This window comes from Girardinichthys multiradiatus, chromosome 22 (genome assembly GCF_021462225.1).
Source record: "Girardinichthys multiradiatus isolate DD_20200921_A chromosome 22, DD_fGirMul_XY1, whole genome shotgun sequence".
Taxonomy (NCBI): Eukaryota; Metazoa; Chordata; class Actinopteri; order Cyprinodontiformes; family Goodeidae; genus Girardinichthys; species Girardinichthys multiradiatus.
In genome coordinates this window covers 39,301,198-39,318,605 of record NC_061814.1, presented here as the reverse complement: position 1 = coordinate 39,318,605, position 17,408 = coordinate 39,301,198, and the positions used below count along the sequence as shown (strand labels likewise).

The 17,408-nt window shown below is 38.3% G+C and overlaps 1 protein-coding gene across 3 annotated transcripts in view; it reads right to left on the bottom strand.

Annotated features, from left to right (window-relative positions):
* LOC124859409 (gamma-aminobutyric acid receptor subunit pi) overlaps window positions 1-17,408 on the bottom strand; it is a 94,815-nt gene that overhangs the window by 17,020 nt on the left and 60,387 nt on the right. For 2 of the 3 annotated variants that reach the window (XM_047352182.1, XM_047352181.1), the window contains exons 3-7: window positions 14,018-14,130; window positions 12,313-12,380; window positions 10,107-10,324; window positions 5,988-6,070; window positions 142-279 (exon numbers count right to left, since the gene is read on the bottom strand). In XM_047352182.1, the coding sequence (XP_047208138.1) occupies window positions 142-279; window positions 5,988-6,070; window positions 10,107-10,324; window positions 12,313-12,380; window positions 14,018-14,130 (620 nt within the window). The remainder of the gene's footprint in view (window positions 1-141; window positions 280-5,987; window positions 6,071-10,106; window positions 10,325-12,312; window positions 12,381-14,017; window positions 14,131-17,408) is intronic. The other variant, XM_047352183.1, reaches the window with a different exon arrangement.

Genomic DNA, 17,408 nt, shown 5'->3' with positions numbered 1-17,408 from the left:
AAGATTACAAAATAATAATAAGAAAAACAGAGATGTTAATTTTTAGCATTGGTGGTTTTAACAGAAACATTAGACTATTTCAAAAATGGTTAAATTCAAACTTCTTTTCAGCCAAACTCAAACATTATTCAAAGATTTTACCTGTTTCATAGACAGCTTCTGAGACAGATGTGTAGTGGTCCTCTACAGTGTACTGAGCCAGCTGGAGTGTGTCTAAACCACTGACAGACTCATTTCCTCGAGTCCAGTAAAACATAACATCATTGATGTTGTAGCCCCCTATAAAAGAGCAAAGAGATGACAATTAGCAAGTACCCTACTCAGGTTTAGTATGTGTCTATAACTTGTTGTCACACCATTTTTTTATCCTTTGTTTTAATTATTTGGCCTAAAACTGTAATCTATTGTTCCATCTCAGATAATAATTAATAGTTTATTCTCTAAGAACAAACTATTGCGTAACAGTCCATCATAGAGCAACACACAGACACACAACCATGCACACACAGACACACTCTGTTTTCAGGAGCTCAATTAACCTTTCATGCACATTTTTGTTGGTGTTCTTCACTTCACCTGTCAGTGGTCATATTTTTATGGTTTTATGCATGTGTTATTCATAAACATTATTTTGTTTTTAATAACTTATTTTGGTATGCAATATGCAAGTCTGTGCTGTATAAAATGCAGGTATAACATTATGATTCAATATCAGCAAATAATATTAAACGACTTGATGGCAAAAGATCATGACAGTGACATCCCTACTGAAAACAGCTCTTTGGTAACATATGAAGAGCAGTGCTGAGATCGATGTGTTTCTTCATTTTATTTATGAGGTATCCTTGTTGTCATATGTGAGCTGTAATATTACATCACTGAATGTCAGCAGTTAGTGGAACAAATGTTGTGCAGTCCCTACTTCTCTCTCTGCCTACTTCCTGTCTGATAACTACAAATAAAGACATTGTAACAAGTGCCACAAAATCAAATAAATAAATAAATGTTAGCTTGACCTTTGTAATACGAAAGACTTAATTATATGCACTTAAATAAATTAAAATGCCTTTCTAAATGTGGAGCAAACACATAAACATGCAGATAGGAGTATTAAATCAGTGCTGGTTGATTTTGTAGCAACAGAATAATTGTTTCCTGTACTAAAGCCTGAAGTGGCAATGAGACAAACAGCAGGGAATGTTAATGGCTAATAGCTGTGCAATGTTCAGATCTTATTAGAACTCAGATGTTTGGGAGTGCAGCTCCACAGTGGGAGGCTGGTAAACTTGGCATAATGCTAAATATCGGCAACAAGAGAGAAATCTGGGGAAAGCAAAATGGAATGCTTAAACCTCAGCTAGGTTTAGACCTCATGTTAACCTTAAAAAGTAGCACCATAAGATTTGGCTTGTTCAAAACCTACTCATTTGGTGTTTAAATGTCTTCAGTCACTACAACTAATGTTTACTTCATATGCAACAACCTGCTCATATTCTTGCACGTGATCTGCCACAAATGTCTGTAACACTGTGTGAGAGAAACCCATCAGGGCTTGCTAAATGTACAGAACCTTGCTTAAGTATTCATACACCTCGAACAATTTTGCATCTTGTCACATTACAAATTTAAACTTCAATGGATTTCATTGAAAAATTATGTAACAGACTAAAACGAGGTGTTAATTCAAGTGTAATAAAGAAGATACATTGTTTTTAAAATCTTATTTTAAAAAGCTAAAAAACATGACACACAGATATTCACCCCCTTCCCCTTAATTTCATGGCTGAAATAAGAACGATAGTGAACAGACAGGGTTATGAGGACCAATGAACACAGCAAACACAAAAGCTTTATGCACTGTTCAATCCACCACCCAATAAGCATGACACAACTGCAAACCTACCAAGACGTAACTTTCTACTTAAACAGGCCAGGCAGGGAGTGCATTAATCAGAGAAGCAGCCAGGTGCCCCACTATAATTCTGGAGAAGCTGCAGGATTCCACAGCTCTAGTGGGAAATTATTTTACTTGTGCAATCCACAAATCTGGCCTCTATTGAAGAGTGGCAAAAAGAAAGCCATCATAGAAATGAAACCAAAAGAAGTTGTTTGGCACAAGCCATGTTGGGACAGGGCATAAATATGGAAGAATGTGCTCTGGTCAGATGAGAACGGTATTAAATCTTTTGGCTGGCATGCAAAACATGTGTGGCAGAAAGCTAACTCTGCACATCACCCTAAATACACCACTGTATGACAAAATATGGATCAAGGGCATACGTGGGGATGTCATTACTTCAGCAGGGATAGAGAAACTGGTCAGAGATGACTTGTAACTGGGGTGGAGGTACACATTTCAGCAGGAAAGCAACCATAAACATGCAGTTAGAAACAAACAGAAATGATTTAGATCAAAAGACATCCATGTGTTAAAATGGCAGTGTGAAAGTCCAGACCAAAATTCAGTTACACACTAAATGCAATATGACTGAGTCCCAGCTATTTGCAAAAACAAATTGGAAGTTTGGTCTCTAGAAATCCAAAGTAGAAACATACCCCTAAAGATGATTCTACAAGTCATTAACTGTGTTGTTATGGAATACCTATGCATGCCACACCTTTCAGAATTTTCATTTCTAAAATACTTAAAAAATATATGCACTTTTCCTCCTACTTTACCAATATGCACCCCTCTGTGATGATCTCTTACCTAAAATATTAATAGAAATAAGTGCATTATTGTTTGTGGTTGCAATGTGGCAGAATGTGAAAAACTTCAAAGGGTATCCTTTTGCAATCAACTCTATTTCTGTTGTGCTTGCAGCAAATTAAAGAAGATAACAAAAGAGTGCAACAAGGTCCTGGTGAAGTGCATCACTCTTGAATCGTACCACAACAGAAAAAGATATGCATATTGCACAGGGCCCAGGAGAACTCAGATAACCCAATTATTTATTGTTCAGAGGAAGCCTAAAAAAATATATGATGAAAGAGAACACAGTCATGTGTGAAAGGGCTTCCTGTAGCAGCATACAAGTGTTATATTGTGAGGTAACAGGGCTTAATATGTTTTTAATTTTCTATTTTGAAAAACAGTATGGTTTATGTAATGAGGTTGAACACCTCAGATGCATTTTCCGAAATAGTCTGCAGAGGGAGTAAGAGAATAAGAACTGTAGTTTGTTCTTTTGGCTAAGACTGAAAAACCCCTGTGAGCTCCTGTCAAATGATGCTTAATTTCTTGCTGCTTACCCTGTTTAAACCCATATGAAAAGACCCTGTTTTAGGCCACAAGTGTTGCTGGAGCTCTCACCTCACCAAACCCACATGAAGCCATGGATTAATGACCAGAGCATGATAGTAAATTAAATGTGGGACACTGTTGACTTTGATGCCTTTAAATTAACAGTTTTCTCTCTAACTGTAATTCTGGAAGGAAGAACTGATAGTTGTCTGACCTACAGCATTGGCAGGATATGGGAAGTGAAATGTTGGCATGGAAAATGATGGTACACTCGGACCCTCTGTCCCATGTTCTAACTAAGGCTTTTTTTAAAGGGGTATCCTGCACCAACGTTTTATTTCAAGCAAGCTCTACATAAAAATACTATATTTTAGGTCTGCTGCTGCCAAGTTTCACTAAATATTTTACTGCAATTCTAATTTAAACACCCCACAAACTCCCACAACAGCACTGCCTTTAAAGCTTCCTCCTGCACAGAGGATCCAGTTCTGGCACAGCATTAAAAGAAATAAATCCTTGGATATACATTTTCATAAAGAGACACCGGGACAGCGCAAGTGGGGGATGGAGGCTGAATGAGAGGAGGACAAGATATGATACAGAAAAGAAACTGAGCATCAGGAAGTGAAAGAAAGTGATTTGAGGGTAGAATGGAAACGACAAGAAAGAGGTATTAGGCCAGAAATTATTGAAGGACCAGAGGAATATCCGTCAACCTCTCAGTTTCCTTATTTTATACTTTTTATTGTCTGTCTGTCAGCTAAGTGGCACTGGAGCTAGAGGTAAATGTTTTGTGTGAAGCTGAGGTTTTGGTTGACTTCTGGCAGGGATCAGACTGAGCTTAACCTGACTGGCAGTCATTTTATAGAAAAACCAAAAGCCGTCTGGAAATAGAGAGTGGAGAGGAAGACGTATATTATATAGACATTTTTGCTGTCGAAAATACTAACAATGAATGTCCTTTCGACAAAAGTGAGCTTATAATAACTTCTTCATTTCTGGTACTTCTCGTACTCATACTCGTCGTCTTCCACTTTATCTGGGACCGGGTCGCGGGGGCAGCAGACTCAGCAGACACACCAAGACGTTCCTCTCCCTAGACACCTCCTCCAGCTCCCCTGGGGGGAGCCCAAGGCATTCCCAGGTCAGCCGAGAGACATAGTCCCTCCAGCGTGTCCTGGGCCGTCACCTGGGCCTCCTCCCGGTGGGACATGCCTGGAACACCTCCCGGGGAAGGCGTCCAGGAGGCATTCGGTATAGATGCCCGAACCACCTCAACTGGCTCCTCTCAATGTGGAGGAGCAGCGGCTCTACTCCGAGCCCCTCCCGGATGGCCGAGCTCCTCACCCTATCTCTAAGGGAGTGCCCGGCCACCCTACGGAGGAAGCTCATTTCAGCCGCTTGTATCCGGGATATCGTTCTTTCGGTCATGACCCAAAGTTCATGGCCATAGGTGAGGGTAGGAACGTAGACCGACCGGAAAATCGAGAGCTTCTTTTATCAGCTCAGCTCTCTCTTCACCACAATGGACCGGCACAGCGCCCCCATTACCGCGGCAGCCGCACCGATCCGTCTGTCGATCTCCGCTCCATTCTTCCCTCTCTTGTGAACAAGACCCCGAGATACTTAAACTCCTCCACTTAAGGCAGGAACTCCCCTCCAACCTGAAGAGGACAAGCCACCCTTTTCCGGTCGAGAACCATGGCCTCTGACTTGGAGGAGCTGATCTTCATCCCAGCTGCTTCACACTCGGCTGCGAACCGCCCCAGCGCAAGCTGTAGGTCTTGGCTAGAGGGGGCCAGCAGGACCATGTTATCTGCAAAAAGAAGAGACAAAATCCACTGGTCCCCAAACCAGACCTCCTCCGGCCCTTGGCTGCAACTAGAAATCCTGTCCATAAATGTTATGAACAGGACTGGTGACAAAGGGCAGCCCTGCCGGAGTCCCTCTAAATATCCCCTAGGAACCATATGCATGGTTTCTTGTGTGTGTTGCCCAGTGATGGATATGAAACCTATTCAATTGGCCCCAAAGAAAACTATTAATCCCTGAGTGCATTTGCAAACTTTAATCTGGCTTCTTGTGTTGCTTCTGTTGTGATGTCTTCTTCCACTCTGAGTGATCTTTCGGCTAATTCTTTCACTAGATTAAGCCAGCGATGTCTTATGTGCCTTTTGCTTTTGTTTTAAAAACCATGTCTACTGATACTTCCACTTGATAATTATGTTGTACTTTTGGTCTATCACAGAAAACCTGAGTGAATTACAGTGAGGTTTCCGGTTGAAACAGGACAAAATGTAAGAGCATATGAGGGGAATTAATACTTCTGGTTGGACAGACACTGTTTGTGCTTTATCCATGTTAAAGTTACATAAAAGTCTTACGGTCATTTATTCATTTAAAGGTTTAGGTTTCAAGGGTTCTTAAAGCCTCACAGAAGAAATAGTACATCTTGTAGTTTTTCTACTCAACAACTCTTCACTAATAAAGTGGCTGCATTAATACCTAACAAGAGATTATTACAATTGACCTGAAATGTCTCAGCTTCTGTTGCAGAGTGACATCAGCGGTCCTTTGCGCAAACACAGAGAAAGACTGCACTTGCTTTTACAAGCAATGTAAAAGATGAGAGAAAGTGATGCGTTTGATCCCTAGATTTGATCACATTCAGTCAAAATCACCAGGTCTCTGCCTCTGGTTCAAGGAGGATGGCTCACATTTTCCTAACAAATAGTGTCCTTACAGCTCTCGAGTTGTAATGTGCAGGTCTGCTTGTCCATGGGGTACTTTGTCAAATCCATGTTGCATGCCACAGTGGTGGTGATCCTGAAGAACAAAAAATGAAGCTTTTAGTTGAGGGCTATTTGAATTAGAATGCATATTTACACTAACCTAAATGCTGAGATGCCTTACATTTGTGAGGGGAATTCAGTTAAGTACTGATTATGCTTTTTTAATGATTTATGATGATAAACCAATTAAACTCATGCTTACCATAGAGTATGAAAAATATGGGATGCAATGAATGAGAAATGAATCCCATGGTATGTTAAGAAATTGTTTGGAAATTAAAGCAACATGTAATGTTACAGAACATTAATGAAAAAACCCAAAATGATCCTAAATATATGCTCTTAACAGTAGCAAGCAGATTACATTATTCATACCACCCATTTTAGGCAGTCCTCTGGCATTTATCAATATATTTCCACAGATATGTTTTACAGTTAATTAGATCTGTAATCATTAGGCATAGAAATGCACACTGTTATGGATGATTTAATGCAGCCATGACACATCATATCTGGAGGCCTTCATTTTTTTTGTCTTTTGTTTTAGAAATAATTGCATTCAGATCAATACACAGCACCCTTTACATTTATTGGCATCTATAGTGAAGATGTGTAAAAAGTACTAAGATTTATTCTTTTATTGAGGTAGCATAATTACACACTAAAATTTTCAAATAAATCTTGCTTTTAACAACACATTTATTCAGTGGTGAAAACTAGTATCTCACATTATGAAATAATTGTCTTTTTACAAAATCACTAATAGCGCACCCTTAACAATTCATGTGAATGTAAGTAAAGCAGTGTTTTAAATGTATCATTTTTTTAAGTTGAGCAAGGTGTATAGGAACTTTTTATTATTAATCAGTTACTTCATATTACCAATGGGCATACATTTAACATAAAAGAGAGGTCCATTGCATCTAACTACACTTAAACATGGAAAAGACAAGAAGAACATAAATTTGCAGATGTGTTGATTCTTACAAATCGGAAAATGTGTATAAGAAAATAGCTACAACACCTGTCACTGTGACAAACAAGGCTGAACGAGTTGGGCAAAGTGGGGGTAACAAGAACTGTGCCACCTTATTAGAAACATTCATTTCTTAATATGAGATTTATTTTTCACCAATGAACAAATGGTCTGGTGATTTTTCTAAACTGTTCAGTGTGAAATTATGTTACTGCAATGAAGGACTGAGTCAATAAAAAATAGCATACGTCAGTGAAAGGGACAAAACACTAATGTTTAAAAAAGAAACTCGAAATGCATAAAAATCCATCTGCTGTAGCTTGGGAAGTAAGCCACAGGAAATCAGTTCTTCACCTTGATTGGAGCTTTTACCGTTTACCTGCCTTCTTAAGGTTTTATTGTACTAAATTTGGTTATCTCTAACTTGATATTTATTAATATTTTACCACAATAAATAAAAGGACATACTTGATCCAGAAAATGGGCACAGTGCTTTGTTAAACACCTCCTGTTTTAACCGCTGAAACTTTCACTACAATCACCTCTGCGTTTGTTGCTCATTCTCTCCGGGCCCAGCAGTGAAACACTTGGCACAGCTGTCCTTTTCCTCTAGCATCATATATTTCTCACTTCACTCTGTCCCCTTTCACAGCTCAAATTCCCTCAGGTTGCCATGCCTCTCCGGACTGCCTTTTTGTGCTTGTTTTATCCTGTTGAGCTCCTTTTCCGTCTGTCGCACTGAGGTGCAGCTAGAGCACAGTTTCCTGTGTAAAAGCAATGGGCCATGAAAATGGACCCAACCAGATGAAGACTTGTATCTATCAGTGTTCAAGTGGCGTTATCTAGACCTCAGTGACACATGGGTCTTAAGAATAGAAACACTGATCAAAAATTTGATGTAAAATATTCAGAATGTTCATGTTTGAAGGAGAGATTTGGTGCACACCGGGACAAAAAGTAAATATCCAATAGACAAACACTAGTAAACACCATACTGTGCTGGTATAAGGTTTCTTTTTTGTGTATTTATAACATATATGACAAAGTCAAAACTAAAGTCAGAACTGTAGCAGAGAAAACTCTTTGAAATTTCCATATATGAAGTGATTGGAAATAGAAAGTACACCCTTTTATTGTTATAAGGACTTAAGTATCAGGTTATAATAAAAATGATCTGTTTAACCAGGTTCTTATTTAAATCTGACCTCAAGGACAAACAACCATGCATACACCCATTCATATCTAAAGGCATTTGAGAAGGACCAATTAACCTAACAGTCATATTTGTGGACTGTGGGAGAAAGCCAGAGTACCCGGAGAGAACCAACGCATGCACAGGGAGAACATGCAAACTCCGTGCAGAAAAACGTCCCAGCAAATTAAACCCTGACCATGAAATTATCAGGGAAAATGCAAAAAACCCTAAAGATCTATCTCAGTCTCTATCCAGGCCTCAGTAAACATGTTGAATGTTGAAGATCATGAGAGGCAATTTGAAAAAGACTGAAAAAGTATGGTTGGTTCTGAAGAGTTGCCAGGAGTACGCCTCCTCTCTCTTAAAAAGGATGACAGCTTGACTCAGGTTTGCAAAGCTGAATGAGAATGAACTGAAATATGTCTGGAACAATGTTATTTGGACAGATGAAACCCTAGTAGAGAAAGGTGACCATAATGAACAGTACTATGTTTAGAGAAAATACAGTATATCAATACATACACCTCATTACTCTCTGTAGTAAGACCTGTTGCTACAAAACAAGCCAAACTGGGTCATTGCCAGTGTTGAGCATGTTACTTTAAAACAGTAATTAGTCAGTTATTAGTTACTTCTCCCAAATGTAACTGAGTTAGTGACTGAGTAACTCTACTATGAAAGTAATTAGTTAACAGAAAAAGTAAATATTGTGTTTTTTTAAGTTTAAATATGTCCATGAATTTAGATTTTTTTCTAAGGTTTCACAAGCCAGTTGCATAAAGTGGAATAACACAGACATGTACTGACACCGAACTTTTAATATTTACTTCACATGTACGTTCTAGCTTTTTACCTCAAGGAGAATAAAGTACTGTCTGTACTTCTACTTTGAAAACGCAATATTTCTCTCCAGACCTGCCATTGTTGCAGCTTACATCTGCTAGTTTTCCTGAGCAGGGCTGCTGTGTGCGTTTGGGGTTTGTGTTTAAACTGAACGCTACCTCTGATTGGCTTACCATGAAAGGTTACTCTACCTTAGTCAATCATCATTACTTATGCGATTGTCTCACCTCTCGCTCCTCCCTTCACCAAATAAAAAGAAGTTTAGCTCCTGTGTCTGTGAGCCACAACAGATGACAAGAGCTTCAATGAGTAACTTTAGGTCATAACGCACCCCATTTAACTGGTAAAAGTAACGTCATTAGTAACGTCGTTTATTTTAACAGCTGCAAACCTACAAAATAAATCAAAGAATCAATCTGTTACAATGGCTCAGTCAAAGTCCAGACCTTAACCAGATTGAAATGCTGTGATGGGACCTTAATGAAGGTGCGCAGAAATCTAAATAAACTGAGGCATTGTATTTAGTTTTAACCAATAGCTTTTTCAAATTGATTTTATGTTTGTTTAATTGGTAACAATATTGTGGAATCCTTTGTATGTTTGATTACACTTCAAGCTAAATTTAAATGATCTGATTATTTTTTTAGTGTGTCCTGATACATAAAACTCAGAGGGTATACTGTCTTTCTCCCATGACTGTAAAATAAGGATAAACAATGTAATTCAGATCTGCCACCATGACAACAATGTTTACACTCTCAAATATAAATATAAATCGTTCACACAGCACAACATCTGCTTAAACGTCCAAACTAGACTTATGATGTTCACAGTATCCACACATCAAATGCTTCTGGACTCAGACAATCCAATAGTTGAGTAATAGTGTGTTATAACTCCCACTGCTGCAATCACATTATCTCAAATTTAACCCACGCTTCCTCCCTCAGCCTGTTTCTTCTTGATTCTCTGGCCTACTTTTCTATTATCTGCTGGAGCAGGAGAAAAAGAAACCAAACAAAATGAATGACCAACAATGCTTTTTTGTTATCCCACCTCAGAGCATAAAGGACGGTCCCATTGGGGAAGATGCGAATCAGTCTGTTCTCCACAGTGATATCATGCAGGAAGGATTTCTTGGAGTCGACAATAAAAGTGTCCGGCACCCAGAGGAGCTCCACCAGCCGTCCGTCAAGGCTCAGGCTCTTGTTGCCCTCAAACACCAAGCGCTCGTCTGTCCAGCGCTGACGAAGAAATATGGTGGCAGTGTAGTCCTATAGGATTGAGGGCAAAAGTTCACAGTGGAGCCATCACAATGCCTGCTTGATCACAAAGCTGGAATATTTATTGAGTCGCTGAATGTAGATAAAATCAGGTCCTTGAGGCCCTCTGTGCCTGAGGCAACAATTATACACAGCACAGCCTCAAGTCAGCAGGGCTGCTCAGGGTTTTGGAATACAAACCTGCCTTTTGTGCAAAACACTGATTGAAACCTTTAGAGTCCCAAACATGAAGTAGTTTAGTTGTGAAACTAAATGAAAATGATACAATATTTATTTTTTTACTTTTTTATTTCACAAATAAAAATCTCTAAATTATTGTGTGTATAACTGCAAGTACTTTGAGATATATCTAGACCAAATTGGCACATCTAGAAATCAAAATTATTGCCCACTTATCTTTGCAAAATTGTTCAATTCCATACTGGACTAAGAGCATTTTAGAACACCAAAATACAATTTTTGTCAGTGATTTTGAATTAGATAACTTTCTGGATTTGGACTGGGCCATTTTAACACATGAATATATGTTGTGATGTAAACCTCTATGCTAGCTTTCCATTTAGGGTCTTGAAAGGTGAACTTCCCACCTAGTCTCAAGTATTTTTCAGCCTACCCCCATGTTTTACGATGAGTATGGTCTGTTTAGTTTGCTGCACTGTTTTTCATAATTTTGCATGTAGGCATTTTTGTCTCATCTGAACAGAACACTTGCTTCTACAACTGCTGAGGTGCCTACATGGCAATTTGCAAACTCAAAATGTGACTTACTATGGCTTTCTTTCAACAATGGCTTTATTTTTGCCAGTCTTCTATAATGGCAAAATTGTTGAAGTGCACAACTGATAGTTGTCCTGTCAACAGATTATTAAGTGACAAGTATTCCTGGAGCTGCTAAAATAATACAACATTATTACAGGTAAACTAACATTTTCCATAAAATATACTTATATTGGTTTTTAAACACACACTTATGCAAAAAATAGAATAAACACCAATTACATTTACAAGTAGCTTTCAATTGGCTATTGCACAGAATATTGCATCTCATGTTGTTTCGTTATTTATGGAGTCACACAAATATAGCCCTGTGATATTGACTGGCTCATTAGTCGAAACAGACTCTAGCTTGCCAGTTTTTAAACAGTGTCACCCTTTTAAGAGTGATGGGTGGGGCTCTTTTAGTTTCCACACCATCTCTGTGCTTTTTGTAACCATACATATTTCCAAACAGCCAAATTGATCTTTCTAGTGAGGGATGCAAAAAATGAAGTAGCCTTCTTTCAGCCTCTTTAATCCATTAGAGCAGTATGACAAAATAATTTCTTGGTTTGGAGTCTTTTTTTACTTTTTAAAGCCTTGGTATCGCTTACTACAAGTAACCAGTCCATTTAAGTTGAGAGTTTGCACTACAGTCTCTAATTATTCACTTCTTCGCCTCCGTTTTCATTTAACCTTTAAAAAGTTAATGTGTCAACTAATTAAACTATTTAAAATAGTGCTGTGTTTGTTCCTAACTCATCTAAAACCCAAATATGTAAAACTAAGCACTGAATGGATTCTATGCTATTAGGCATTTGTTAATATGGGGCAGTGCATGGTTCCCAAAATTAGCTTCAATATAGCTACAGGAACTGATGGTGGAATACTTAATTTTTTTTGTATAAATTACACTTTGATGGTTAGATTAAATGCAAAAAATGTGCCTTTTATATTATTTATTATGCTTTTGGATACAGTTTTATTTTATTAAAGGTTTAAAACTAAAATGTAAAACCAGTTAGAAACAATGAAAGCCTAAATCTAAAAAGAGCCAACAGTCTGGTTTGACCACTTTAGCAAAAGTGAGTTCCAATTTTTGCTGTTAGTCTGTTTCAAGAACAGTGTAACATCACAAAGCAATAATTTCCAAATCCACCCCTCATAGTAACTGCATGCAACACTAAATAACTAATGTATTCATTATAGTGTGAAAATCTTACCATGTTAATCTCAGAGATGGTGTCAATGCTAGCAATATCCAAACTCATCCCCACCGTTACAGGGCCGTCTGAAGAACAAAGACAAAGCTATTACTCCACCCGCTACTGGTTTTTCACACAAAGCATTGAGATTAATACTCTGACATGTGCTTTCAAGTGTTTCAGTCAGATTTGTTAGGATGATAGTGGCAAACTATTAGGGTCTTCAGAGAGAAGGCCACAAAACATACCACAAAAAGATGTGGAATCATGCCTTGAAGACTGTGGTGTCAAATTCCAATCCTTATGGGCCTGCAATCTGCATGTTTTAGATGTTTCAGCACACCTAATCATTTAAATAACTGGGTCATTAACAGGCCTCTGCAGAATCAAATGACAATTTTAGGACTTAATTCCATGATTTAAATAAAATGTGTTGGAGCATGGACAAATCTAAAATACCCCAGATACACAGAGGAATCAAGGCCCTAAAGCACTGGAATTGGACACGTCTGTCCAAACAGACCAATCTTCCAGAAAGACTGGTCTAGTAAGACTTAAAAAAGGAGATATTTGCTTATAGCATTTTCTAACCTTCAATCTGTGACGCCAACTATGATTCCTTATTGCATAAGTTAAAAATTAAAAATTTCACAGCAATATTAAAGCACAAGATTGCTTTAGTCCCCTGAAACTGTGCTTTAATAATGAGATTTAGAGCAAAAGGTCCAGCTTCTGTTTGCAATAGGATACATGCTCATCCAGGAGGAGGGAATGCTGCAAGTCACTGACTGGATGCAATCTCCTGGGTTTCCTTAGATAGAAACACTTTTTATCCAATTTGAATAAATAACTAACTCTGACTGCACTGTTCAATGGTTAGGATTAATTGGAATGTATGTACCTGACTGTTGTGAAGTGCCTTGAGACAACATGTGTTGTGAATTGGTGCTATATAAATAAACTGAATTGAATTGAATTGAATTGAATATGAGAAAAACCACCTCATTCCCAAATAAGTGTGGTGGAGGTTGTTTGACCCTTACTGTAGATAGAGTCATAAATTCTTTGAAGTAACAACTTAGACAAATAACTGGTGGCTTCCACTAGTAAACTGACAATGCTGATGAATAATCCAAAAAATATGTCCAAATCAACACAGAAATGGTTTGCCAGATACAGCCATAACCTTCTTCCAAGGCTTTCTCAGTCCACAGATCAAAATCCTATTGAAAACCCATGTAGTGAGCTAAAGAAAAGAGAGGATCCAGAACTCCATCTCTTTTTATACATCAACCTTGTAAAATGCTGTAGAAGATGACTAGTGCTGTTTCATTGGCCAAAAAGGGTTATGCAATGTATTAATAACAGAGGTGCCAATAATTATGTTGAGTAAATGAACTCAAATTAAATGTTGGCAATTTCTAAACCTTTCCCTGCCTGATTATGATACTGAAATAAAATATTATTTTAGATCTATTTTACACAGTACATTTCTTTGCATTTCTACATTTTCTTGCATGCTCTTTTCTTTACACCTAGCATACACAGATTTCAAGGAAGAATTAAATTACATTTGAATATATGAATGGAGGCATGCAATATTCAGCAGGGACATGCAAGCACAAATCAATGCAAATGCAATATGAACTCCTCTCACTATCTGGCACACCACCAACCCCTGACTGTTTTGTCATTTTCACATTTGTCTTTGCTGTTCCCTTACTGTCAAAGAAAGGCCTGAGATACTTGTTGTATCCTTTCATCAGCCTCTGAATGGTAGGAGGCAAAATCTCTCCTTCCTTCACTTCTGCGTAGAGCAGTGAGTTCTCTAACAACCTGAGAACAAAGACAGAGAAAGAGAATGGCTGAAATAAATGACAGCCCCCCCAGCAGGTAGATTCTTCTGTGACGCATCTGTAGGGTGCCGACTGAGTTCCACTGTCAGACCTAACTGGTTGCTGAGCTGAAGATTACAATGACAACACTGAAATAGAGGACAAGCTAAGAAAAATAAAACAAAAACATCTTAAGTAAAATATAAATGAATATAAATTGTTTCACAGCTTTAGTCTGGTTTTCTGTCTATTTTTGTCTTTCAAATGGATGCTTTTATCAGTTTTTTACACTTTCCTTCCTGTGTTGGAAGTGTTGGAAGATGATTATATTGCTTGTAGATTGAGACAGGAGAGACAGAATACTCCATGTACCTTCTAAAGTGGTGTTTTTGTGTGTAAATCACATCCTAAATACAGAGCTGCTCTGTAGGAAGAAAAATCTGAGGCACGTGCCATGATGTAAGAGAAGCTAAAGCAAGACAGATCAGGCCATGTGCACATGGTGAAAAAATTCATCCTCCCCTCACTGGCAGCAGTCCCCCATGTCACTTGTGTGCCGCTGTAGTGGAGTATGAGGAGAGGAAGGGTAGTCCTTTAAAATGGGTACAATGTTTGAGCCCTTTAATATCAACCCCTAAATGAGTCATGTGCATTTGGAGAGTGAATATGCTTTAATCTAGGAAAGCTTTATAAATGTATTGATGCAATTACATCCCATATAATTTCAACCAGTGTCATTCACAAATTATATTGTTTGGTTGTTACAGGTGAACTGATATATTTCTGTTTTATCACATGCGACACTGCAAAGAAAGGCAGGTACAAAAATTGGCTGGGTGGATGAAACCCTATGAGAATAGGACTTGAATGAAAAGTTCTCAATAAATTAGAGTATGACTGAAAAGATCATTTATTCAGAAATTCATTTTAAACAATGAAAGTTTAATTTAGATTAATTATACAAATAGTGGAAGATCGCTATCCTTTATTTCTGTTAAGCAAAATGAAAATAAAATGTATTGATTCTCCAGAGTTTGGTATTTAAGTTTCTTTGGTGATTTGTTTCCTATGTGTTGTTTATGTTCTTCAGTTGCTGTTGGAGTGTAGGTTCATTATTCATTCTTATGTTTTGTTACATTTAGATATTTTTGCTGGATGTCCTCCCTGTGTTTCTCTTTGTCCGCTCCTGCTCATTTACAGGTCCTTCTAAAAATATAAGCATATTGCAACAAAGTTAATTATTTTCCATAATGTCATGATGAAAATTTAACATTCATATATTTTAGATTCATTGCACACTAACTGAAATATTTCAGGTCTTTTGTTGTCTTAATATGGATGATTTTGGCATACAGCTCATGAAAACCCAAAATTCCTATCTCACAAAATTAGCATATCATTAAAAGGGTCTCTAAACGAGCTATGAACCTAATCATCTGAATCAACGAGTTAACTCTAAACACCTGCAAAAGATTCCTGAGGCCTTTAAAACTCCCAGCCTGGTTCATCACTCAAAACCCCAATCATGGGTAAGACTGTCGACTTGACTGCTGTCCAGAAGGCCACTATTGACACCCTCAAGCAAGAGGGTAAGACACAGAAAGAAATTTCTGAACAAATAGGCTGTTCCCAGAGTGCTGTATCAAGGCACCTCAGTGGGAAGTCTGTGGGAAGGAAAAAGTGTGGCAGAAAACGCTGCACAACGAGAAGAGGTGACCGGACCCTGAGGAAGATTGTGGAGAAGGGCCGATTCCAGACCTTGTGGGACTTGCGGAAGCAGTGGACTGAGTCTGGAGTAGAAACATCCAGAGCCACCGTGCACAGGCGTGTGCAGGAAATGGGCTACAGGTGCCGCATTCACCAGGTCAAGCCACTTTTGAACCAGAAACAGCGGCAGAAGCGCCTGACCTGGGCTACAGAGAAGCAGCACTGGACTGTTGCTCAGTGGTCCAAAGTACTTTTTTCAGATGAAAGCAAATTCTGCATGTCATTCAGAAATCAAGGTGCCAGAGTCTGGAGGAAGACTGGGGAGAAGGAAATGCCAAAATGCCAAAGGTCCAGTGTCAAGTACCCACAGTCAGTGATGGTCTGGGGTGCCGTGTCAGCTGCTGGTGTTGGTCCACTGTGTTTTATCAAGGGCAGGGTCAATGAAGCTAGCTATCAGGAGATGTTGGAGCACTTCATGCTTCCATCTGCTGAAAAGCTTTATGGAGATGAAGATTTCCTTTTTCAGCACGACCTGGCACCTGCTCACAGTGCCAAAACCACTGGTAAATGGTTTACTGACCATGGTATCACTGTGCTCAATTGGCCTGCCAACTCTCCTGACCTGAACCCCATAGAGAATCTGTGGGATATTGTGAAGAGAACGTTGAGAGACTCAAGACCCAACACTCTGGATGAGCTAAAGGCCGCTATCGAAGCATCCTGGGCCTCCATAAGACCTCAGCAGTGCCACAGGCTGATTGCCTCCATGCCACGCCACATTGAAGCAGTCATTTCTGCAAAAGGATTCCCGACCAACTATTGAGTGCATAACTGTACATGATTATTTGAAGGTTGACGTTTTTTGTATTAAAAACACTTTTCTTTTATTGGTCGGATGAAATATGCTAATTTTGTGAGATAGGAATTTTGGGTTTTCATGAGCTGTATGCCACAATCATCCGTATTAAGACAATAAAAGACCTGAAATATTTCAGTTAGTGTGCAATGAATCTAAAATATATGAATGTTAAATTTTCATCATGACATTATGGAAAATAATGATCTTTATCACAATATGCTAATATTTTGAGAAGGACCTGTACTTCTCTCCCTCAGCTCTCACTCTTTAATGGTGTCAGCTGTTTCTCATACTCACCTGCTTGCCCAGCCTCTCTCTTCACTCTCTCCTTGTATATAAGCTGTTATGTTTTCATTTGTTCTTTGCTGGAATGCATTTTTTGCCTGCTCTACACCCATTGCTATTCCTCATTATCTGTGGTTTTTCCTCCCAGTATAACTGTTGCTCTGCCTGGTTCACAATCTTTGTATGTTTTTTCAAATTTCTTTTTATTTTTTTATATTAATTTATATATAGCAATATGATGATGTTTATTTATGCACACATGTAACAATAATGTGCAAACACATTTAAATAGAGTTGATCATTGTCACAATAAATCACAGTTCTTATCACAATAAAAGAAAAAACAAGTTAACCATTAATGATGTGAAAACTGCTCATCTCTTACCTATTCAAAGTTAAACTAACTCTGCTTATTCATTTATAAACAT